Source organism: Polypterus senegalus, chromosome 8 (genome assembly GCF_016835505.1).
Source record: "Polypterus senegalus isolate Bchr_013 chromosome 8, ASM1683550v1, whole genome shotgun sequence".
Taxonomy (NCBI): domain Eukaryota; kingdom Metazoa; phylum Chordata; class Cladistia; order Polypteriformes; family Polypteridae; genus Polypterus; species Polypterus senegalus.
The window spans coordinates 125,228,374-125,254,952 of NC_053161.1; the positions used below are offsets into that span (position 1 = coordinate 125,228,374).

At 37.0% G+C, this 26,579-nt stretch overlaps 1 protein-coding gene across 2 annotated transcripts in view; it reads right to left on the reverse strand.

The window, feature by feature from the left end:
• lin7a (lin-7 homolog A (C. elegans)) overlaps positions 1-26,579 on the reverse strand; it is a 357,391-nt gene that overhangs the window by 123,155 nt on the left and 207,657 nt on the right. For both annotated transcript variants that reach the window (XM_039761749.1, XM_039761750.1), the window contains one exon: positions 1,900-1,971. In XM_039761749.1, the coding sequence (XP_039617683.1) occupies positions 1,900-1,971 (72 nt within the window). The remainder of the gene's footprint in view (positions 1-1,899; positions 1,972-26,579) is intronic.

Here is a 26,579-nt window from a genome sequence, read left to right on the forward strand (position 1 = left end):
TCAGAGGTAAGGCCTCTGTTGCAATACTGGATGATTTAATGTGAGTATGCTGTAACATATGAACTGAAAAAAAACAAGCTGTATCATCTTCTGTGAGTATGATAATGTTCTTAGCACACCCAGATGATTCTCTTACCCAAATTTCAGTTCATTGGTGTGACACCTGTGAATAAACCACTTCCAGCTACAATTTAAGTTAGGCTATCCTTTATATCACTTCTTCCACACCTTCTTTGAAAGCATTCTTGGTTTGCCAATACACATTACCTGCTTCAGCAGAACCCTCAGAATCCTTCTCCCTAATCCTGATTTCCTTCTCTAACCTGCAATCTGCTTATTTTGTTCCAATACATTGCTATGATATTACAGTGTGTGTAACGCTGCAAGTAAAAGGATTACAATATTCTAGCAAAAACAGCAGCTAAACATGTTGAGCAGTGTACCCAAGCTTAAATTTTATTCAAGTGACCATCAAATCAAAAAGGTTGAGGGTAAATTATTTAAACTTTAAAACAGTTCCTCTATGAATGAATGAATTAATTAAAAAAGAATACCCTCAGTCATACTTGTGGCCACTTCTTGGCAGAGCACAGCATCAGAAACAAATCACAAAGACCTAATTATCCACAGATACTGCAGAGTTTGTGACAGTACACCTAAAGGCATTAAAATATTGTAACAAAAAATGTCAATATAAATACAATGATCAACTAAAAGTTATTTTAAAAAGATGCCCAATTTTCCAGTTGGTAGATACCCCAACTACATACCTTGTATATTCCACCTTTAGAACTTTCTCACCTTCTCCAGGTCATGACAGAAGATTGACTTTTAAAGCTACTTGTCATGGGTGTTTATTACCATCAAAGTACCCTCTCAATGCTCCTGTTACTGAAGGATCTCTGATCCCTTAGTGTCATTTTCAAAGGGTTTACTGTGCACCACTTTTGAGGTCCCAGGTAAAGTTACATTGTCCTATTAAGACCTAATACCAGACCCCACTCCTCTGTTTCCTGTAGTTTCACGTGTTTCTCCCTGCAGTTTCTCTTCTTTCTTGAGAAAAAAAACTGTTTCCTAGGTTTAAGTTGTTTATTGTAATAAGAATAATAACAATAATAATTCATTACATTTATATGCCACTTTCCTCACTATTCAAAGTGCTACCACATAAGGAGGACCTGGTGGGATATAGAAACACAACTATCTGGCTTATAGTTTATAGAAGATTTCATAACATGTCAATTATTTACTTTTCTGTTTTGAAACAAACCAACCTTTTGGAAAATAATCATATACAGTTATTTATTTATTTTTTTTTGTGATTTCTTTACCAGGACGAGGTAGACCAACACCACTGAAGGATAATACATAGCTACACCGACTTAACACAGAAACACAGAGTTAGCACAGTGTACTCTGGTAGTCAAGAAGAACTAAAAGCCTTGCACTACTTTTTAACATGTAAGCAAGTTGCATTAATATAATGAAGGCTGCACCACTGTCTCCCATCTGTGGTAGAGGTTGTCTAGAAACAAGAATACAAGTCAATGATGACATTCACTAAATACTTATAAGGAAGGACTACAATTCTGCTTATTATGAAGTAGAAGAAGAGCAAGCATTCTTTGTTCAGGATGGCATTCAATTGCCTGTTTGTAAAGTAAGCATTGAGATTTTGAAAATGAAGACCATTAAGGAAACAGAAATATGCAGCAGCGTTATTGTGATTATGACTGTATTACCTTTGAAAGTAGCAGCATGCTGTCTAGTTTATCGGCTGCCACTGGTGTTTAAATTTTCTTACAGAGTACAAACTGGCAACACCTGAAACACACACATGCACAATCAATTACAAAGCACAAAGAACAAAACAGATACTGTGAATTTGTCAAAGCTTACCTTGGCAGTCGCCCGTGCCTGGTATTCTGGACAGCCATTGATGGTTATGGTTTCATGCATATACTGATAGACCTAGAATGAAAATATAAGTTTTTTTCTTTGATTAAAAATACATACAGTTATATTTATGTACGGCATTTAGCATGTGCTCATTAATGGAAACAAACCTGTGTTGCCTAATAGGTCTTTCTACCTAATGAAATATGACATTGCTGTCAATAAGGTTCTCAGCATCTCATCTGGAAAGTGATACTTGCAGAGAGGAACATACATTCTGCACATTTAGTTTTAATGACAATGTTGAGTAGTCTGGTTTTGCTTTTTATATATATATATATATATATATATATATATATATATATATATATATATATATGTTTTTTATTGCAAAATAGTCCTCAAATGTTGACTTCTGATAGATAGATAGATAGATAGATAGATAGATAGATACTTTATTAATCCCAAGGGGAAATTCACATAATCCATGCAGCAGTATACTGATACAAAGAAACAATATTAAATTAAATAGTAATAAAAATGAAAAAATGAAAAAAAAATAAAATAAAATTAATGTTAGCATTTATTCCCCCGAGTGGAATTGAAGAGTTGCATAGTGTGGGGGAGGAACGATCTCCTCAGTCTGTCAGTGGAGCAGGACAGTGACAAAAGTCTGTCACTGAAGCTACTCCTCTGCCTGGAGATGATCCTGTTCAGTGGATGCAGTGGATTCTTCATGATTGACAGGAGTTTGCTTAATGCCCGTCGCTCTGCCACAGATGTTAAACTGTCCAACTTTAATCCTACAATAGAAGCCTGCCTTCTTAACAAGTTTGTCCAGGCGTGAGGCGTCTTTCATCTTTATGCTGCCACCCCAGCACACCACCGCGTAGAAGAGGGCACTCGCCACAACCGTCTGGTAGAACATCTGCAGCATCTTACTGCAGATATTGAAGGATGCCAACCTTCTCAGAAAGTATAGTCTACTCTGACCTTTCTTACATAGATTCTTAAAATAATATATATGATTATACTACAAATGAACATTTAATATACCATTTGAGGTACTTAGGTGTTTTTTTTATTTTACAAAGTGAAATTGAATAATTGAACATTATTTGCTTTGATGAAAAATAGGACTGTTAATGGACAAAAGAAAAAATGGACTAGAAAACGAGAAATCAAGGGATTAGACAAAGGAATATTCACAACTCACTAATAGTGCAAAACTAAGACATCAAAATGGTTGAAAAAAAAAATAAAACACAAGCCAAACCTCAACAATCAAAAGAATGTTAGCCTAAAGTTAAAACACATAGTCCACAATTAGCAATTAATACACCAGTGTTCTTTCTTTTCATAGATTATAGATTGAATGTAAATATACAGTGGTGTGAAAAACTATTTGCCCCCTTCCTGATTTCTTATTCTTTTGCTTGTTTGTCACACAAAATGTTTCTGATCATCAAACACATTTAACCATTAGTCAAATATAACACAAGTAAACACAAAATGCAGTTTTAAATGATGGTTTTTATTATTTAGGGAGAAAAAATCCAAACCTACATGGCCCTGTGTGAAAAAGTAATTGCCCCTGAACCTAATAACTGGTTGGGCCACCCTTAGCAGCAATAACTGCAATCAAGCGTTGCGATAACTTGCAATGAGTCTTTTACGGCGCTCTGGAGGAATTTTGGCCCACTCATCTTTGCAGAATTGTTGTAATTCAGCTTTATTTGAGGGTTTTCTAGCATGAACCGCCTTTTTAAGGTCATGCCATAGCATCTCAATTGGATTCAGGTCAGGACTTTGACTAGGCCACTCCAAAGTCTTCATTTTGTTTTTCTTCAGCCATTCAGAGGTGGATTTGCTGGTGTGTTTTGGGTCATTGTCCTGTTGCAGCACCCAAGATCGCTTCAGCTTGAGTTGACGAACAGATGGCCGGACATTCTCCTTCAGGATTTTTGGTAGACAGTAGAATTGATGGTTCCATCTATCACAGCAAGCCTTCCAGGTCCTGAAGCAGCAAAACAACCCCAGACCATCACACTACCACCACCATATTTTACTGTTGGTATGATGTTCTTTTTCTGAAATGCTGTGTTCCTTTTACCAGATGTAACGGGACATTTGCCTTCCAAAAGTTCAACTTTTGTCTCATCAGTCCACAAGGTATTTTCCCAAAAGTCTTGGCAATCATTGAGATGTTTCTTAGCAAAATTGAGACGAGCCCTAATGTTCTTTTGCTTAACAGTGGTTTGCGTCTTGGAAATCTGCCATGCAGGCTGTTTTGCCCAGTCTCTTTCTTATGGTGGAGTCGTGAACACTGACCTTAATTGAGGCAAGTGAGGCCTGCAGTTCTTTAGACGTTGTCCTGGGGTCTTTTGTGACCTCTCGGATGAGTCGTCTCTGCACTCTTGGGGTAATTTTGGTCGGCCGGCCACTCCTGGGAAGGTTCACCACTGTTCCATGTTTTTGCCATTTGTGGATAATGGCTCTCACTGTGGTTCGCTGGAGTCCCAAAGCTTTAGAAATGGCTTTATAACCTTTACCAGACTGATAGATCTCAATTACTTCTGTTCTCATTTGTTCTTGAATTTCTTTGGATCTTGGCATGATGTCTAGCTTTTGAGGTGCTTTTGGTCTACTTCTCTGTGTCAGGCAGCTCCTATTTAAGGGATTTCTTGATTGAAACAGGTGTGGCAGTAATCAGGCCTGGGGGTGGCTACGGAAATTGAACTCAGGTGTGATACACCACAGTTAGGTTATTTTTTAACAAGGGGCAATTACTTTTTCACACAGGGCCATGTAGGTTTGGATTTTTTTCTCCCTAAATAATAAAAACCATCATTTAAAAACTGCATTTTGTGTTTACTTCTGTTATATTTGACTAATGGTTAAATGTGTTTGATGATCAGAAACATTTTGTGTGACAAACATGCAAAAGAATAAGAAATCAGGAAGGGGGCAAGTAGTTTTTCACACCACTGTATATTAAATATATATTACATTTTAACCAGTAAGACTTTTTACATTAATGTTCAGTGATCAGAAAGTTGACTATCTTACACTAAGTGAAACATGGCTTGGATCAGATGGTGCAGCAGTAATAACTGAAGCAGCTCCTCCAAATTACAGCTCTGCTCATTCGTTCTGGCAAGGAAAAAAAAGGTGGCAATTTAGCAAATATTTACTCGAGCCAATTAAACAGTAAAGATGCTGGTTTTGGTACTTTCTTGTCATGGTTATTCAAGGAGTGTCGCAGTTTCCTATATTGACCGTTTATAGACTTCCAAAATATAATTTGGTTTTTATTGAAAAATTCTCAGACTTAATGTCTATAATGATAACTAACTATGACTGTTTCCTAATTAAAGGCTACTTCAATTATTAAATATCAGACCATTTTGCATATTATTTAATGTAGAAATACTAATAACTACAACTAATGAGAAATGTATTGTTAAAAAAACTTTATTTTGATACATCTGCAGCTTCAATGTTTGCTAATATTCTAAACAATCAGAACGATTGTAGTGATTACCTTAATAATTGTGATTGTTTAATCAGCAAGGTGGAATATTTTAATGCTAAGGTGAGAGCTGAAAAGACATTTAAGAAATCCTCCAGCACTATCATACCTTGGAAGACCCAAAGAAGGTCTAATATGAAGAGAACATGCCAGAGAACTGAGCGTAAGTGGGAAAAACTAAACTGATAGTCCACTATGAAATGCTAAAGGATAGAATAAATGAATATAACAAAGTAGTCTGTCATTAGAGACAGTCCTATTTTTCTAAAGTTATAAATGATAATGCTGGTAATCCAAGAATGTTATTCTCAACTACTGATCGTTTTTCTAAGTCCAGCTCAATCAATGGAGTGCCTCCTAAAAACTACTAGTGAAACTTGTGAGGCTTTTGCTATATTTTTTAAAAACAAAATAAATAAAGATTGTAAATAATATAGTATATCCCCATAGTTAATCCGATTGAAGCCCAGCATTCCATTTTAGACAAGTCAAATTTTTTTACGAAGAATAATTTCTCCACTGAAACTCTCCAACTGTGTCCCTGACCCAGTACCAACAGGTTTTTTGTTTTTTTAAAGAAGTTTCTGATGTGCTAATTGATAGTATACTTGACATAGTGAACTCATCATTAGATATGGAGTTCTTCCCTGACTGTCTTAAGACTGCAGTTGTTAAACCCCTACTCAAGAAAAATAATCTTGACTCCTCTGTTTTTGATAATTTTAGATCCATTTCTAACCTGCCTTTCTTAAGTAAAATTCTACAAAAGTCTGTTTTTAAGCAGCTAAATGATTACTTGATTCAAAATTCTAGTCTTGATAATAATAGATACTAGTACTCTTAATAGTATTCTTGATAACAGTAGCTGCACTGGTTAAAGTAGTAAATGATGTGCAGGTTGATGTGGACATAAACTGTATATCTGTTCTTGTTCTCCTAGACTTGAATGCAGCCTTTGACACCATAGACCACAGTATTTTTATAGCTCACCTTAGACAATAGGTAGGCTTTTTTGGTTTCAGTCTTACTTAAAGGTAGAAAATTGTTTGCTAGTTGTTGTGATTGTACTTCAGAAGATATATGATATTGTATATGGTATACCACAAATATCTATTCTGGGATCACTGCTTTTTTCAGTGTACATGTTTCCATTAGGTCAGATTGTCTCAAAGCACAAGGTGAGTTACCACAGCTATGCAGACGACACACAGCTTTATTTTTCAATAGCGCCTGATGACCCTGACGCTCTTGACTCTCTGATTCAATATCTTAGCAGTATTTCCAACTGGATAAGTAGTAACTTTCTCAAACTAAATAAGAAGAAAAGAGAAATCTTTCTGATTGGCAAACATAGATATAGCGAAAGTATTAGAAATAAATTTCATCCCTTAGGCTTAAAAGTCAAGATGGAGATAAAACATTTAGGGGTAATTATTGACTCTGACCTGAACTTTTAATCACATATCAAACAGATTACTAGGACTAAAATTTTTCACTTAAGGAATACAGCAAAATTTAGGTGTCTTATAAAATTTACAAGACACTGAACAATTAGTCCACACTTTGTTTTTAGTTAATTAGATTACTGTAATGCACTCCTAATAGGATTACCTAAGAAAGATATCAATCATTTGCAATAACCAGTTTTAGCATCATTACACTGGTTACACATGTCATTCAGAATTGATTTGAAAAATAATACTAATGGTTTACAAAGCCTTAAATAATCTGGCTACATCCAATATTTTGGAATACCTTTCCCTCTACACTCCATAGATCTTCTATGGTGGTGGTGGTCTGCTTATAATACCAAACACTAAACTTAAAAGAAGTAGTGAGGCAGTCTTTTTCTGTTATGCACCCAAAATCTGGAATACTTTGCCGATTTGAATTCACCAGGCTAGTACTGTGGATCCTTTTAAAAAACTTTTCAAAACGTATTATTTTTAATTTGGCTTTTTTGTAGCTACATTTTAGTTGTATTTCCCGATAGGCTATATTGGCTTAATTATCAGATTCTTCAGGGATCCATAATCTTTACTAATTTCTACTTTTCTCTGCTGTTTTTTTTTCTGGTTCTTCTGTGGGGGCGTTCTTCACTGCCACCACCTGATCAAGGCACCATGCAGTTCCCTGTGTTGATGAAGCTGTCCATAAAATCAACAAATCATTAATTACTATCATGTGAAGCCTGAAAACAAAAAGGATTGAATTATGAAAATTTATAAGTAGAATGCTCAGTGGGGGCTGGGCGGTCTTTTTGGCCTACGAACCCCTGCATATTTTACTTTTTTCTCCAGGCTTACTAGAATTTTTTTTTTGTTTTTTTTTTCTGTCCTCCTGGCCATCTGCCCCTACCTTTCGCTACTTGTGCACTGCTAACCGACTGTCGCTTGAAAACAAACCTTGAAATTCAAATTGGATTCAAACCACTCCTCTCTGTCTCCGTCACACAGCCATCAAAGGCGAAGGAGAGGCACTGACATACGCGCACACGATCATAAAGTCCAATGGACGCTCCCGTCTACGTGCCGAGAGTATCACGCATATCCACCGGCACAAATTGAATGACTGCGACAAAACTTTTGCACCACACTGTAAGTCTCGTTGGTATGTGTTCAGTGAGACTCCAGCCGACGATAAATCCATAATAAATTTTGATTCAAATACTTCTCTATGATTGATTGATATTACGCTTCCATGTACACACCGGTAGTATAAATATCCCATTAATTTTAAATATAGCTGTTCATTATTACCCAGTCAACATGGCAAAGATAACATGATAGAGCTATACTGCAAAGTTTAAACTGGAAGTGATCACGTACGGGAAAGAACATGGGAACCGGGCAGCTGAGCGGCAATTTGGTCCGAAAGAATGCGTAATCAGAAAATGGAGAAAAGCCGAAAGTACCATCAAAGAAATGAGAAAGGTAAAGAGGGCGAACAAAGGCTCGAAGGCTCACCACCCTAACCTGGAAAAGGCGCTCATTAAATGGATTGAAGATACCCGTCGAGACTGTCTGGGGGTCAGCACCACTACCATTCATTTACAGGCTCTAAGATTGGCGAAAGAGCAAAGCATCATAGATTTCAAGGCGTCCATGAACTGGTTTTGGAGATTCTTTGAAAGAAATAAGCTTTCAATAAGACGAAGAACTACTATTAGTCAGCGACTACCCAACGACCACGAGGAGTTATTAATGAAATTTCAAACTTATGTCATCAAGATGCATCAGAAATACGACTACGGCATGAGCCAGATTGGAAACGCCGACCAAACTCCGTTGACATTTGACCTGCCATCCGAGAACACAGTAAACATCAAAGGCGCAAGGACCATCACTATGCAATCGACTGGAAACGAAAAGAACTGTTTCACCGTGATGCTTGGGTGTATGGCTGATGGGACAAAGTTACTACCATACGTCGTCTTCAAGAGGAAAACCATGCCCAAAGACAAGTTCCTGAGTGGTGTGATAGTCAGGGTGCAAGAACAAGGATGGTTCAATGACAGCATAATGGACGACTTGCTGAAAACAGTATGGATGAAACGTGGCGGTGGTCTAGGGAAACAACGATCGATGCTGGTGTTAGATGCCTTCCGATGCCATACAACCGACAATGTTAAATCCAAATTGAAGTGACACAATACAGACCTCGTCATCATCCCCGCCGGCATGACCAGTATTCTGCAACCAATGGATGCCGTTGTAAATAAGCCATTCAAAGCAGTACTAAAGAAAAAATGGGCCGAATGGATGATTAATGGTGAACACACTTTCACCAAGGGCGGCAATATGAGTAAAGTCGACATGCCTACAATCTGCCAATGGATAGCAGACGCCTGGAAAGAACTGCCAATCAAGACCGTGGTGAAGGGATTCAAGAAATGTTGTATCAGCAACATGTTAGAAGGCATGGAAGACGACGTTCTTTGAATGGACGACGCTGACGACGATGATGATGATGACCAAAAGGAGGAAGAGCTGGACTATCATGATGACTGTATAGCACAACAGGAGTGGGATGCTTTGTTTAATGAGGACAGTGATGACGAGGATAAATATTGATGAATACGGTATTGCAATTTGAAATTTTTATAATAAATTTCTGATATTATAATAAATGTATAATTTTTGTAATAAAAGTATCCATGTATAAGACGCACCTGGGTTTTTAGGCCTACTTCTTAAGAAAAAAAATGCATCCTATATACAGGTATTTACGGTAGGCCATTCAGCCCAAAATGTACTTTCACTAATTTATTCCATGTGTTTATGTTATTTCTTGTGAAGAAAAACTTGCTAACATTTGTATGAAATCCACCCTCAACAAATTTTCATCTGTCTGTGTTCTTTTTGAACAACTTAAAGTAACAAAGATCCCAGCACGCACCCACACCATAATTTTAAAACCTAATCTCCATTTGCTTAAACTGACAAGGATTAAGACCTTTAGTCCTTCTTCTGAATTAAAACCTCAGAGTCCCAGATGCCCAAAAATGGAATATCAACCTGTCTACTATCATGTTCTAAACAGCATTTTGAGGAAAGCCATGCCAATACGTTATGATCTTTGTGTTAGTCTGTAAGTATCATTATTGTGTATATTATGTTTTTGTTATGTTTTGAATATTGTTTTAACCATAAATTTATTTTATGTATTCCCATTTTTGATCAAGTATTGGCGAGCAGGGCCACCATGACAATCAACTGGAGGACCACACCCTTCCTATTTTTTTGAGACAGAGACTCTGGCCCTCTAGACCAACATTATGAATTGTGAAGTGGATAATTGTGAGTAACCTTGTGAATTTTCCTTTTTTTTTTAATACTCTCACTTTATTTATAGATTAAGTGTTTGGATTTGGGGTAGTATTGTTAGCTTTTGGTTGTCTTTTTAGGAAAACCATTTTTTGACTATAGTTTTGTGCTCCTTTTTTCCAGTTTTATGATTACTTAGGGTCTGGATGCCAGGGGTGAGGCCTGCTCTGGGTTTCCAGATCAGGGGAGTGAAGTATTTCAAGGACTGTAACTTTTCTACTGTGGTTTGTGTAACTTCTACATCTGCTGACTTCACGCATTGTAATGAGTTTGAAAACATAGGTGTGAATTGATACACTTATTTGTGTATAATCTGATAACTTTAATGGAAGTTATGCACAATTTATTTACTGTATATATGAGGCTAATGGTGTTCTGCGGTATATTGTGGAATCATAATGGTTCTTACTGAAGGACCCGGAGCACTGGCTTTACCTCTGTAGAGTTTTAATATTCAGGTGTTATATTCAAATACTTTTTCCACTCATTGAATCATTGACAATAAGCATGTTCAGACAAATTATATTATTGCATCCATTAACTTGTTTAACAATGGAAGGGGTTTATATTGCTAAATCCCTTTGAAGGTAAAATGTGGAGATTTCACCCTTCTACTTCATTTTCAGAGTGCTAGTGTGGACCATTGATATTCTAAATCATCCTGACCAATCTTCCAAAAGAATGAAAAATAAGTAAAACTGACTGAAAAGCAATGTTTCCCCTCATCCCAAATAAGAGTTTACAGAGTAAAAAAAAAAATTAAAAATTTTGGAATCAAGAATGATCTACAGATAGATGTTATCAATAATGCTATAACATATTTTATAATCTGGCTTTTTAGTTACATCTAAAATAATCATAATTGAGATTATGAAACACTACACAAAGTTACTCGCTTTGGATATTTGAAGACCTATCATCAACTATATTAAACAACTATAAAAAAAGAATAAGTTCAACTAAATTGTGTGAATGTGTGCTAAAAATGTTTAGATAATGGAAGTGTATGCTTTATTGGAACAAAAAAGATGCTTCACATTGTTTCATTTACATCTACTGTGGTTAAGGACCTTCTTAAAATAGACATTTACTGTCAAAAATAAATGGAAAGTGAGACACCACTGACATTCAGTTTGATAAACTGAGCAAACTGAAACTGGCCAGTGAATTAATTAATCAGCCATTAAGGTAATTTGACTTAGAGTAACACAGCTTGCATTTCTCAGCCCTGTAATTCAATCTCTAATAAAGATAATACTCTCAATTAAGGTGATTGTAAATCATTAGGAGTTTTAATTATTGGCACAAAATATTTCTCAATTGAAATTTAATTGAAAGTCCTAAGTCATTTTAGAAACAATTTTAGACTAATAAGTGAGCCTGTAATGGTTAGCTTAACCTAATACTGAGTATGTTTCTTGATTAATTCTGGAACAACTTACTAGTAATAGAACAAAGCAGATATAATAGAAAAAAGGAAATGTACAATTTCACCTGACATACTATACATGTTACTGTATTAGTGAAGGGTGTTACCAATTATAACATTTTTTGTTAATCACAATTTATTTATTTAACAGTATCACTTACAAATAAGAAATACATCTTCAAACTTGATTTTTTAATGTATGTAATGTAGATTAGCAAATTAAAAATCATCATCATTGCTAAATGGCCATTTTTCAGTTTTAACTAGGTTGGCAGATTTCCCCCAAATCTGTTACCTTCTCCCTCTGTGGTCCTAGACATCCTTTGGGGTGAGACACTTTTGTTCATGTCATCTGGAATAATCGACCAACCACTATCTTGGTGCACATTTTCACCCAATCACCATCTGCCTTGTGTCCCATATGTCCCAGCCTCTTTAGTCATTTTCTCCTCAGCAGGACTCCTATTCACAGAAAGCCTTTCTCTTAGCTCAGTTTTAGCATCCCTCTCACATCCATCTGATCATTCTCATCTCTGTTCTTTCCAGCTTTGCTTTGTGTTCTGCTGTCATCAGCCACATCTCAAACCCATTAAACATACTGAACACTTATTACACCGCTTTTGTAAATGTAACCCTTTAATGCCAATGAGACTCATTTAGAAATAGTGTGGTGTAGGGATTAATGCTGCTGACACTGTGTGCCTATGAGCAAGTCACTTCACCTGTGCGCACTCCAACTGGAAAACCAAAAGAAATGTAACCAATTGCTTAATAAATATTGCAAGTCACCTTAGCTAAAGAAGCCAGCCAAATAAGTAAATGCAAATAAGAATGGAGGACAGCCTACTGAATTTCTTTCATTCATCACTCACTCTTGGTAACACTATTGTACCTATCACTACTGTTGCCTACACCTCTATCAGCACTCAACATGTCACCTAACAAGCACATCTTCCCTGTTTTATCCAAAAGAATTACTTTGCCAGTATCTAAACTTACACTTATGACATGAGCATTCTGAACCCCTCTCACACACTTTCTACAAATAAAGGTCACACTCACAGAGTGCAAATTACCACTCATGTACTGTATCTACAATATTTCATATATCTACTCGTGCATTGGGTTCAGTTTCTCCCAACACTTGTACTGCTCATGCTGTTTGCTCCCATCTCCTGCCTCCATCAACTCCATCACCTCCATCTATCCTACATTTACCTTTGCACCCTTTGCTTCAAACTAGCTAAACTCTGCTATCAAAATAAGATCATTAGCATATAATAGCTCCTGTCACAAAGTTTCATGCACATCTCTGGTCAGCATTTCCATCACTATCAGGAAAAGCAACAGACTCAGAATGGATCCCTGGTGCGTCCTCAATAACACCTCTCAACCTTCACTATCACTATGTGGTATTCTACCTGGTTTGTGCTTCATCACATACCGATATCCCCACAGACACTAAGCATTCATCCACACCTAACATTCTCAATGTCCACCTCCCTAGACAAAGGCATTAAGTAAGAAGAAGGATGTACCAAGGCTGAATGTTTAGAAGTCAAGAGGAGAATATAAAAAGGAAATCTGCTGAAATGTTAGTAGCAAGAATTAATGAAGTTTCAGAAGAATCAGGTGTGAATAGCAAATTGAGAACAACTGAAGAAGTCTGTGGGTGGATGAAGAGACCAATGAGAAACAAGGAAACTTAGTGGCAGAATGCTGAGGTTGAGGCGGCAATTGAGGAGAGCCAGAGATGCTATAGGGAGGGGCACAAAAGAAAGGCAGAATGTAACAGAGTATTCAATAAGTGAGCAAAGCCAAAAGCTAGGAAAACAGTTACAAGAATACAAGAAGATAAGAGATGAAAGATTGCAAGTGATCTGCAGAATGAGACAAGAAAGAGAATGTATTGAAATAGCAAAAGAAAGACACGATTTAATAAGGTGTGAACTGCATGAAAAATGCTGCCACAGACTTAGTGATTGTTAGAAATGATTATTAAGGATACTTTAAAAAGGTATACAAAGAAGTTTCTAAAGGAGCAGAATGAATGGAATGATATTATTTCTTGTGATAAAACTCAAGAGCTTTTCAAAATAGGAGGTCACAAAATGTTAAAAAGATTAAGATAAGTAAAGCAGGGCCCAACTGCAGTGGTGTCGGAAGCTGAAGGTTTTGGATTTGAATGTTTGACAGCCCTGTGTGACTTAATTATTTGTGAAGGGAGGATTCCTAAAGACTTGAAAACAGCCAGTATCTTATTCCAGTATACAAAGAAAAATGTACTGTCTGTGAACCCTTCAGTTTCATTTGCTCTTGATTAATAATGTAATAAGATTAATAAATACTGAAGGAGGATAACTCAAGTAGTGCTTGCATATACTATATACTGTATAATGACAGTACTTACTGAATAAACCATTTATTTAACTTAAACTTAATGATCCATTTGTGCGGAAGAAAGTGAGCCATATTAATTTGGTTAACAATAGCACATCCTTAAGGAACGATAAGAGATAAATATTTTTCAGGTACTAATATTCCTCTTACGAGGAACTTCTGTTCATTTTACTTACATAAAGCAACTTCAACTACTCTGAATTTGTTGGATGTGTTCCAGGAATAGCCCACTTCAGACCCTACCATTTCAAAACCCAGAATTTTTTATAAATTTGCTGGTATGTATACACTAATCCTTTCTGAGAACATAGTTCCAAATAACTACAATATTATAAAGATTGTTTTTGCAAATTTAGTTATGTTTTTTAGAGTAATGTTTACCCCTGAAGGCAGCACAATGGTGTAATGGAAAGTGCTATTGTCTCACGACACCAGGGCATTGTTTTTGAATCCTTATCATGTCGCTATCTGTTTGGAGATTACATGTTCTTGTGCCTGCATGAATTTTACTTCAGGTACTCCAGCTTTTTTTCCATATTCCAAAGACATTTTAGATTACACGGTCACTCTATAGCTGGTCTGACATAGATGAGTGTGGGACTGTGCCTTGCAAAACACTGGCATACTAAAAAGGATTGGTTCCTGCGCTGTGCCATGTGCTGCTGAGATAAGCTTTGGCTACCCATGGTACTAAAACTGGATTAAGTGAGCCCTGTAAATTGTTGGTTGGTTTTAACCTGGCTATCTTCTAATAAATATCATTGCTGTTTAGCTTGCATAACAACTTTTGAAATAAGGGCATGGATGTCAGCTGTCTGGTGATCCATGAGGAAGTTCTTATATAACTCTTATACAGTTCTTGCTCAGTGGGATAATTCTGAAGGATACCCATGTCTACACATTATCTGTGAACTTATATTTTTATAATATATAATTATTATAATTATATTATTATATTAAGATCATTTATTAACATGACACCAATAATGAATGTAATACATTATGATATTTGATTGAAATGGCTACCTTAGTAACAACTTTAATTATTCTTACAATTGTGAAATCCAATTTAAGTTCACTTTTCAACTCAGTTTGGGCTAATTTTGGTATTTAGTATAATACATAAATATTTCTCTTGTATTTACTGTTTTTCATTAGTAATTAGAGACTCTTTAAGCTTTTTTAAATCATATTTATACTGAAAGGTTATTCTGCTTGTTGAAATAAATGTACTACTTTCTTTTTGCAATGTTTTATCTTACAGTATCTGTTTAAGCTGTCTGACTTATGGAACTTCATTTTACCTTTTTAGAGCAGAATATTTCTAAGCCACAGCTAAGAATGGACAGAAAAGCACATTTGGACATAACATTTAAGTCACCAGGTGATGCAGAAGTGGCAAAGGTGTTTACTGCATTGAAAAGGTGGTCTGTCTAATAAAACATTAAGGGAAGATTAGTTGTGCTTTACCAACACACACAATAACCTTATAATTATAGTGGACAGCACACCAAATAAGGAATTAACAGGCTAAGTGGTTGTCCGAGGCTAAAAGTAAAATCAGACAACAAGTGCTAGTCCATTAGTGATGTGTGCCAATTCACTCTGCTGCCAAAAATGCTGATGTTTATAACTGCAGACTACTAAGGCTCAACATATTTTAATGCTTGCTGATGAAGCTATGTTTGCAGTTTAAAGTAGTTCCTTTAGATACTGCCTATTAAATAATACAAGCCACCAGTCCTATTTGTTTTAGATTGTTTCTCTGCAAAACTCGGCCTTACAGGAACATATCAACAATGGGACTTAAATTCCAACATTGCTTCCTGCGTTGTGCTCCACATCTGAAAGTGATATTGGAGATTTTTGTCAGCAGGCCACTGTGTTATTACAAAAAACTGAAAACACCAATGATAACTTTTTATTAGACCAAATGAGAATCATTTATGTTGCCGTTAAATCAGTAAATGTTTGCACTATACACTTCTCTTATTTTACAGAGATGTCGAACTTGAGAAAAGTAAACACAACATAGCCAGAATAATGGAATTACCATCAGGCAGGTATGGTTTCTGCCACCTCACAAACAGACCTCAGTTCAGTTTGGCTGCTTCTGCAGAGAAGTTTGAGCGTTTACCTTATATGTTTTTTCACCCATGACTTTAACTTATACGCATTTACATCTTTTGGAGACACTAAAGTCATACCTGTTCCTTGGAACCATAGTACTAGGAAAGATGGCAACACTTTAATGAAAGAACATTGGCACTTTTCAAGCTCATAAACTGTAATTTTGTAACAACAGTATGTATTAATAAGAGCAGAGGCCCCATATACTGTAAATAGTCATGGTAGTTCTTTAGTGTTAAAAAAAGTCATTGTTTCAGAAATGCTAAGACTCTGCAGCGACCTTTCAATTTGAGCTTATTCTGCAGGCCAGAATATGCCATAGTTGGTTTGGTAAAATGATAACAAAAAATGTAAAGAAGAAAATGTTACAATACAAATGTCATTCAACTGTGATCGATTAACCTATGCTTAACTCAAAATATTGGATACTTTCATTTTGTCAAATGGTTCTTCTATGGCTAAAATTGCTTCCCTGAATTCCAATTACAGTTTGACAAGCAGGGAGGAAAATATTTTGAGATTAGTACTCTTTTCTTTGTTATTAATGAAATATAATCACTGAAATGTATATCTACATAAGATCTCCAAGTCATGGTTGTGTGATCACTGAGGCCTATGTCACATTACACAACTTTGAGTTGGGGAGCATGTCACACTTTACAACTGCAGACGCTGTATCTCACTGTCTTGAAGATATCAGATTACATGAATAAGAATCTTAGCAGATAATGGAACACACAACTTCCTCATGACTTCTTAGAACAGCTTCAAATTTGCTATTGTGCAAGGTCAGCACGTTTTGGCAGTTAATCAACGCAGAGCACACCAGAATAAGAAAGTAAGCAAACCACATGGAGAATGCCCAGATAGTAGCCACCGCTGTCATTATTGTCTGTGCTTTTCCTGGTTGTGGGCAACAGTGCTATATGCATTTTATTTTCCATGGAGCGCTCACTGATTGTCAACTCTCTTGTGTGCGTGAGCCATGTGGATTTGAAAAACACTTGTAACATATATCTCATAATACATTGTGGAAGTCACTTCGAGGACTTCTGGGTCTTGCTTACCTTTGCTCTCTCAGTTTGTGCAGCAAAGGTTTTGTTTTCATACTCAATGTCATGACTGATCTCCACTAAGGGTGTGTTTTGTCTTCTCTCCTGTTTATGAATTTTATTGCACATGATAACAAACCACATGAAAGGATTGTTGGGAACCTAGTTCACAAAACCTAAAAATTGCACCTCTGACTTATTCTGACTGATCTACTGCACTCACCAGAATGGTTCACAGCTTATAAAGCATTTGAGATGGAAACCAGCATCTCTAAGTATATGTTCCTGGTTCTCTCCTGGAGCACAGTGGCAACTTCAACAAGATGGGAGGACCTTGGAGTAGAGCCATTGCTTCTCTGAACTGAGAGAAGACAATTGAGATGGTTTGAGTAAGCAGTTAGGATGCCCTCTTGGTACCAGTGTACAAAGCACAGCCCACTGGGAAAAGACCCAGAGGCACATTTGAGGGACTGCATCTCTAAGCTAGCCTGGAAGTGTTAGTGTGTTACTGTGGATAGAGTGGCTTGGGCAGCCCAACTCTGCTCATTGCCACCTTTGACTTTCATCAGGATAAGGGCAGTGAAAATGTCAACAATGATGATGATTTTTTAAATTAATTAATCTACCTTCCAATCGGGTAATTTTATGAAAGGATGGCGGAGAGAACCCAGGGATCATCTGAGATGCCAGTTTATTATGGCGCACACACAAACTTAAATGGGGAAATATACAGCAGACAATTAACCTAAGGTGACTCTCTTTTTACTTCCGGCAGCACTTCCGGGTGTGGCGGAAAAGCCACCCAAGAGGGCTAAGCAGCTGTTGCAGCACCTCCTGGTGGCACCCCCAGATCGCAACAGGGCTGTAGATAACTCCAACTCCCCTGAAGCCCTGCGGGAACCAAGGCACCATTGCAACCCATGGGGGCTGCCATCTAACATTCTGGGGGAGGTACTGTTCTACCCACGCTTGCTCCTCCGGTCCTCTCCGTGAAGAAGCGTCCCGGTCAGACAAGGACCCCCAGCCGTCTGTGACAAAAGATATTATGTCAGCTCCACAAAGTGACTCAAATGAAATTCAGACCTACATTTCAGGAGCTGTAAGGCAACAGCAATAAGAATCTACCAAAGTATTATGCCAAACTAACTAGATTTTTAAGAATTGTATTTTGTCACAAGCATGACTTAAAAAACAAATGATAAAAAGCATAGTGATGAAGTAATTAAATTAAAAAAACAAAATAACTATGTTATAAAACACACTTCACAGAATAAATAATCACAAGGTGCTATACAAAGCTCACTATAATGTAATTCAAACCAACCAGAAATTAAAAAAAAATATATAAAAAATATACTTATTATAAAAGTTCACAAATATAACCACAGAGTCAGCATCTATATGTCATGTGCATAATAGTCTGTTCCAAAATAAAAACCAGCTAAAATACAAAATAATATACTGATAATAAAAGTTGATTAGTGGAATTTTAGAGAGAGCATCTCTAAGTTATATACATTACAATCTCTTCAAAAATTAAAAAATAGCTAAAATATAACAGAATATACTCATAATAAAAGTTTAAAAATGGAACCCATGAGTCAGCAGCTACATGTTTTATAAATAACAGTCTACTCCAAAATAAAAATCAGCTCAATACACTTTGGCCTTGAGAGTCCCTTACATCTTTTTTGACCCTTCAAATCATGTTGGATTCTCATGAATCAAACTCAGAGTCAAGGTTTAAAAGCCCCTTTCAGCCATATGACCTGTGAGTGTGGAGTTTGGAAGAGAGCAGGCTTGAACACTTGTTCAGTCGTAAACAAGGCAATAAACAGCCCTGGACATTGGGTCAATGTATCTTGGGGCCACTCATACACACCCACACTTGGACTCATAGCTAATGTAATCTGCATGCCTTTGGGAATACGGAGGAAGCAAGTTTGAGGGAGTCTGAGAATAGTTGACTGGCCTACCTAGTACGACACAGAATCCATTTTCTGGTCTGGAACAATCTGAGTTCTACAATGCTTAGAGTCGGTGTAAACATTTCTTTGTGATTTGGGTTAATGTTGACTCATTTGCATCATATAGTTTCTACAGCTTTTAATACTGTGAACCTCTGTTTATAGCTCACCCCTAAGGTGCACTATAGCAGATGCTCTTAACTATGCAATGACCCACTTGGAGGCCTCTGTAAAAGTTTCAGGGGAGGCCACAAATTAAAGAAAATAATTATAAAATAGCTGTAAAATACTCAAATCACTAAAAATCAAGCTGCAACAGGTCTGTCAAACTTATCTTTTTAAAGCCAACTCCTTCATCATTATCCAAAAGCCAAATTGAAATGGCATGCAGTCCAAGTGATTTTTGTCTGTGGGGAACAGAGCAGTGATGCAAAAAATGGGGTGGTATATGAGAAAGGTACAAATCAGATAGAAAGTTCTGGACAGGTGTCCCTCCTGGTGAGAATAGTGAGTGTGTTATAGCTATGTGTAAATAGGTCCTAGTTCAGTTTCTTTTATTATTGTCTTATACTCTTTACTTTTTTTGTATACGAAGTATTGTCTAAAAATTCAATCTCAAAATTTTGATGAATCTCAACGTTTTAGACCCCTCTGAGTCTGAAAATACCTTTTGTGGAATTATGTCTGTGTGTCTGTGTATGTAAACACAATAGCTTGAGTACGTTTTCACTTAGGTCAACCAAATTTTCCGGACAAGTATTAGGTATAAATCGTAGATTTCTATCAACTTTTGAGCTATTTTCACTAAACAGAAGTGGTTCTTTTTTATTCATGCAGCTGTAGAGTCCAATTTATTTAACTTTACTTTTGTTCCAATTGTTCAATATATTATTAATTTGATTTGTTGTTGATGGTTCTTTAATGTACATAATACAAAAATATATTCATTGTCTTGTGGTTTACTCCTCACTGTTATAAAGACCTTTAGTATTTCAAAATGATGCCAAAGATGTGACAATCACACGACTGAGATGTTAGCTTGACTTCACACATGCTGCTAATGGTGCTCCACTCACCTTTAAAAGCTGCACAGGAGTCACGCTCTAAGCCATGCTTTTGTCTTTTCTGATCACTTGATTGTTATATGAGGAGAGAAAATGCATTTGCATTTCTAGTTATGGTAAATGTGTATATTGCCCGTGGAAAACCTCCAGTACTGAATCCAGATGAAAATGATGTAGCTTCTGTAAATAATAATTCTGCATTTTAAAAGATAATTTTTATTTTTCAGAAATACATAATAAATGTGATCATCTTCTGTTATCAAAACATTTTGAGTAACAAATTCTGTATTTTGTTAATTACTGATTATTATTTATCCTTATGAAATGCTTATTCGTTTCCATATTATGATTATGAAATTCACACACTAGTGAAACAATCTTTATTTAATGAGAACAAAGTCTGACTTTGAAATGGCTCCTTAATTTTGCATTATGCTTTAAAATACAAGCAGTGAAACAAAACTAGCAGCAAATATAATTTTGCTGATAAATGCAAGTTCAAAAACAAACACTTTTTTCAAGACAGCAGCAAAAGTAAAAGAGTATTATGTGTGTGTAGGGGGGGCTTCACATATTCATGTGGTCTACCTTTTGGAGGAATAAAGATTGAGAACTCCTGATCTACAGGACTGAGATATGTGGGGACTGTACAGGCTACTTGGTTAAACTAAAATCGCTGGAATCTTTGTGCGTTGACGAGTGCTATTAAAATAAGGCAAATTGTGAACATATCCACTACTGCAGGCCATCCCATTCAAGATTTAACATGCCATATGTGTTTAGAGATACCATTCTGGCATTGACAAGGTGTTTTTGCTTGCAAAGCTGACAGTTACTGGAAGATTTTTGCTTATGGCTCCATTCTCTGCAAACAATACAGACTGTAACACATGAAAATCCCAGGTAGGCTGTTGTTTCTAAGTTGCCTGAACCACCACCATATCTGGCAATAATAAATCAAGGCCTAGTCATCGTCACTTATGAGTACTGGACATCGTAATCTTTGGCTGAGCAACAGCTAAATCCCAGACTATGCCAGATTGCTACATACTGAGGTACTGTACAGGCTTTCTATGTTAAGAAACAGGGGACCGCTGAGTGTATGTCAGAATCAGAGTTTCCAGTATCTGACAGGATGTTCATCAACATGGATGATTGATGTGCTCATTTTGTTTGGTTCAAGTCAATGCTCTAATAGCAGCATTTGGCGATCTTTTGTAGCCTGGTAATGCTCAGAGCAGGAAGAACATTGACAATAGAACTGTAGCACTCAAACAGTGAGGCAATGAAAGTGCAACAGAATATTTTGGTATCTGAAAGGAAGATGTATGCTTCCACTCGGGCAATTTTTCACAGGTGACAAAAAGATAATATGTTTGCAGCTGAGATGTGGCATTCAAAGTTCAAAGTTTGCAGCTCTATTGTAAATTACTCTGAAACTGGTGACTGAAATTAATGGGCTAATTTTAAAAAGCCAGATTAAGTGAGAAGCCAAGTCTTTTAAGATGACCTGGGGAATAAATAAGAATCAGTTTAGCTGTGTTAGGGTTAAGATATATAAAGACAGCCGACATCCATGAATTGAAGTTCCTGAGGCAGACAATGAGCTTGTCTGTGGGCAACATGCATCCACAACTCATTTTCTTATAGAGATTTATATCATCAATACATGAGTGGAACATAACACTGGCAAATCAAGAATTCCAGTGGAAACAGGCTAGTATTCCACAGACATGGAAGAAAGTTTGAGGAAGACCACAATAACAAATGGCGTTGTGCAATTAGTTTGAGACACTTTTAGAGCTGTATCTTTCTTCCCTGAATTGAGCTTAGTTTTGGGTGAATGTTGCGGTCACTAGTGTCTGAAGCAGTAATGAAGTTTGGGACATTCAGCATCAGCTGTAAGAAGGGACAGCATTAATTATCTGAATAAAAATGCTGACATTACCATCTAGAAAGAATAAAACATATAGTGAAGAGTCCAGACAAAGAAGAAAAAATTAAAAACAAGAAAAATGTCTAATAGTAACCAAGACTGATTGGACAGAACAATTTTGTCCCTTCAGATCAAAGTAGTGTGGTTGTGCAGAGGACTGGAATTCCTTCCCATGTGGCACAATCTGCTTGGAGTTTTAATGTATGTACTCTGGGTGCTATATATTTCTGTTCCATCACAAAGATGTGCGTTATACTGTAGGCTGACTGGAAATACTAGTTAAGTAAGTGTGGATGTGCCCCGTGAAAGTCTCCTTTTTTGAATATAATATTGGCAGGTGTGGATGCTAGGGGTCACTGTTGCCCCTTAAACCCAACAGACAGACATGCAGGACACAAGATAAAAACTGGAATTATTTTCCTTCTTGTGCAGTGCCCTCTACGCACCCCAGCCACAGTTAACAGACAAATAATCACAAAGCATTATTGATTTCTCGCTCTTCTCCTCTGCACCTCAGTCCTCCACTTGCAAACTCTGGCCTCCCGACTCCGGCTCACTGGCTGTGTTCCCAGCAGTCCTTTTTATAGTGCCTGACCCAGAAGTGCTTCTGTTCTTCTGTACACATGACCTGTCAGCACTTCCAGGTCAGCTGGAGAACTCAAGTTTTTAAATCAGCCTGGAAGTACTTTGGGGCTTCCGTCCTTGTGACCTACTAGTACTTCTTGGCTCGGTGAGAATCTTGTCTCCCAGTGTCCTACAGCATCCCCTGGCGACACCCACGGTACCCAGCAGGGCTGTGATGCCAAACTCAATATCCCATGGTGCCCTGCGGGAATCTGGGGCCCCACTACTACTACTGTAGGGAAGCTACCATCTAGAATCTTGGGGGAGGCAATGCCCTAAAATTGTTTCCTTCCCCCATCCTTCCAGTCTCTGAGCATCCCAGCCGGGTTGAGCTGCCAGCTGTCTATCACACAGGGTAGGCACCTATCCTCAACCCTGAATTGGAATAAGCCTGTCTGGAAAATGAATGAAAGCATGTCGGAATAGCATAAGATTAAAATAATAAAATCTGAGAAAATTCCTGTATGAAGGATCCAGAGGATCACAGTAGTAATGCTAATTCTATGTGCTGTTAATGCTTGAAAGCAAATAATGCTAAACTGAGAAAAATCAGTCTAAATATTTTTAATTTTGCCACTTCAATAAACACCAAAAGACATTTTAAATGGTTCATCTCCACAAATCTGCAAAAGTTAAAAGCCACTGTAAAATCTGAATTTACTTCATTAGTCTCACAGAATGAGCAGAAAAAGAAGTCAGTCATTTGGAGAGCTGAGGCTGAATTATTGCTGAAATTATATGCAAAAAAGCATGTTTAGCAAGCAGTAGAAATCCTCTCAGTGTAAAGGGATTATACAAAAAACAAAGGACTGACATTAGTAGTACTTTTGTAATTAGTGGGAAGAACCACGCATAGAACACCTTCAAGCATATCCAGTCAAGGTCAAAATAATAATGCTTCCATGTACATACTGTTATTGGAATTAAATTAAGGCGTCTCATTTTGTTGTGCTCTTTTCTAAAGAAGAGAGTGTGGCTTTAAATGACAGCAGGTTGATATTTACTCTTGCATGTGGCAACTTTTCCAATGACAAGAATGAAAAAAAAAAGAAGAAAGTAAAGAGGACATTTTTAAATAGTGTGTGTACATATTTAATTTCTATGATGTTATTTTTTCATAATAAATATAAGCAAATAAATAAATGTTACACAACTAAGGAGAAAATCTAATATTACCTAACAATTTATGATGACAGCGGAAGCAAACTTTTCATATGCATACATTGTGTCCAGTGCTGTGGGTTTACTAATGATGTGCGCTTGCTCAGCTTCCATCTGGGAGTTAAGTACAGGCATCAACAGAAATGGATACTCACTATCATCCAGTAGTCACCCAACACCAGACTCGCGGTATCTTCCTTCTGACACATTTTCAACTTGGCCCAGATGAAGTCATTGTGCGTATACTAAGGCCACTATTCCAAAAATCCATAAAAGTACTAGGCAGTAGAAAACCATCTGTACTTTCAATGCAGAGAACCTTTAAAACAGGTGTGAAAACACTCCAAGAGAGTGAGAATACAGATGGAACTTAGCTATATTAAAGTGGATTGGACATAGTCAGAAACTTGTTAAGGGGAAATTTCGAACAAACATTTGGACATATTTCTTCACACAGAGAACCGTAAACCCTTGGAATAAGTAACCAAGTAGTGTAGGCGACAGTATGAATTTAGGGACTTTCAAAACTAGACTTGAAGATATTTTGAAAGAATTAGGTGGATAAGCCTGCCGAGCTTTGTTGGGCCGAATGGCCTTTCTCGTCTAGATTGTTCTAATGCTCTAATGTTCAGCGATTTAACACAAATAATGTGTAAGTTAATGATATGTGAGGTGTTCATCTGACAAAACAGATACAGAATTCCGTGGATATTTTTCTAGGACAGCTTTCTTTATTGAAGCCATACCATCTCTCCGCAAATATGGCAACCGCCATTTCTTGTCCTCCCCTTTTCTTTCATCCTACTTCTACCCAAAACCAATTGCAATAAAGAAAATGGCAATGGTAAAGGTAACTGTATCAAGTTATACATCTGCACTTATTAACTGTAGAAATCATTTCTGTGAACTATTAGGGTGTTGTACCATGTTAGCCATTATGAATGTAGTGAGAAGTCAAGTAAAAAGACACCTTTTCTTGGCTAACTAAAAAAGATTACAATATGGAAGCTTTTGAGGCAGCTCAGAGGCCTGAGTTGCCTCGAAAGCTTGCATATTGTAATCTTTTTTAGTTAGCCAAGAAAAGGTGTAATTTTACTTGACTTCTCACTATTGTGAATTATCGTATATCTACTATATAATAAAACACTAAGGTCTGTGTGTCCAGTCCCTCAGAGCTGTCAGATTGGTCAGTTTGGCTTTGGTGACTTAACAAAAGAAACACACAAGGAATAAAGGTGCATACTAAAGACAGAAAGTATAAAACTAGACAGGAGGTGAGAAAGGTACCTTAAAAATAATTAACAGAGTCTGGGAAGCAGGTTTTATGGGAACACGCTCAAGAAAAGCAGTGCTGGTGAAGACGGGTTCAGATACCCATACAGTAAATACTGAGGTAAGGCGCTGAAAATACACACTGGGCATGAGAAGGCAAATATTTGTAAATTATTCTATTGCCTACCTTTGAATCAGTAAATACAACTTGCATAATATCATGAAAATTATATCAACCAGTCAAATATAACTTTTAGTATTCTAAATGTTTAGAGAATCGTTTCTTGTTTCTTATGCTAATTGGGAAGTGTTTGTTTCATATACAGTAGTTATCTTTGATTTGGCAATTTAATGTTTGACACTAATTTGTATCTAGTGTTATGTATTTGTTCTTTTTCTGCGCTATCAATTCTCCTTTATCCTTTTTGATATTTGTAAAGGACTTTGAGCATAAGGAAATGTTCTATATAAATAAAAGCAATTCATTTATCATGAATTTATTGTGCTCTGTCTGGTAACCACGGTCTACTGCAAGATTTAGGCATTTCAATAAGTATTCACTGATTAACAAGTACATCCGGGAGAATGTTGATTTTGAAAGATTTAAAGTGCTATTTTAGTTACAGTGGGGTCTGGGAAATATTTAGAAATGAATGATTGATCTTAACATGGAGTTTACAATGTACGTATTTTTAGTGTTACACTGCTTTCTGGAAACTCCTGCTACCTTAATGCACAACTTGTGTACAGTATATGCACTATGCGTTTATTGATATTGTCACTATAGTTTGGAGAAATGCACTTAAGAATTTCATTGTACTGTATACACTATTTCATTTCAGTTTCAATTCTTTATTGTCATGTTGTGGACTATGGCTGGCTTGTCATCCCAACCAATACCACCAGGGCACCAGGTGGATCTCTCCCTGCAGCATGGAGGGGCCCCGAATACCAGCAGGGAATCCTGGACAATGGAGTTTCCCTTTACAGCCCTGTTGGATACCACAGGGGCCAACAGAGGACGCTGCAGGGAGGTCCAGAGACTTTGGTTTCACCTATAACCCGGAAGTACGTCTTAGTCATGGCGACAGAGTGAATGATGTACGTCCGGGATGAAGAAGAAGAGACCCGAAGGTGCTGGGAAGTCACATGGACTGAGGGAGCAGAAGCACATCCGAGTCAAGGACTATAACAGACTATGGGAAATCCCAGACAGAGAAGCTGAGCTGGGTGGAAGCGTGGCAACACATCTGGTAGTTGGAGGATTGGTTATTGTTATTGAGAATTGTA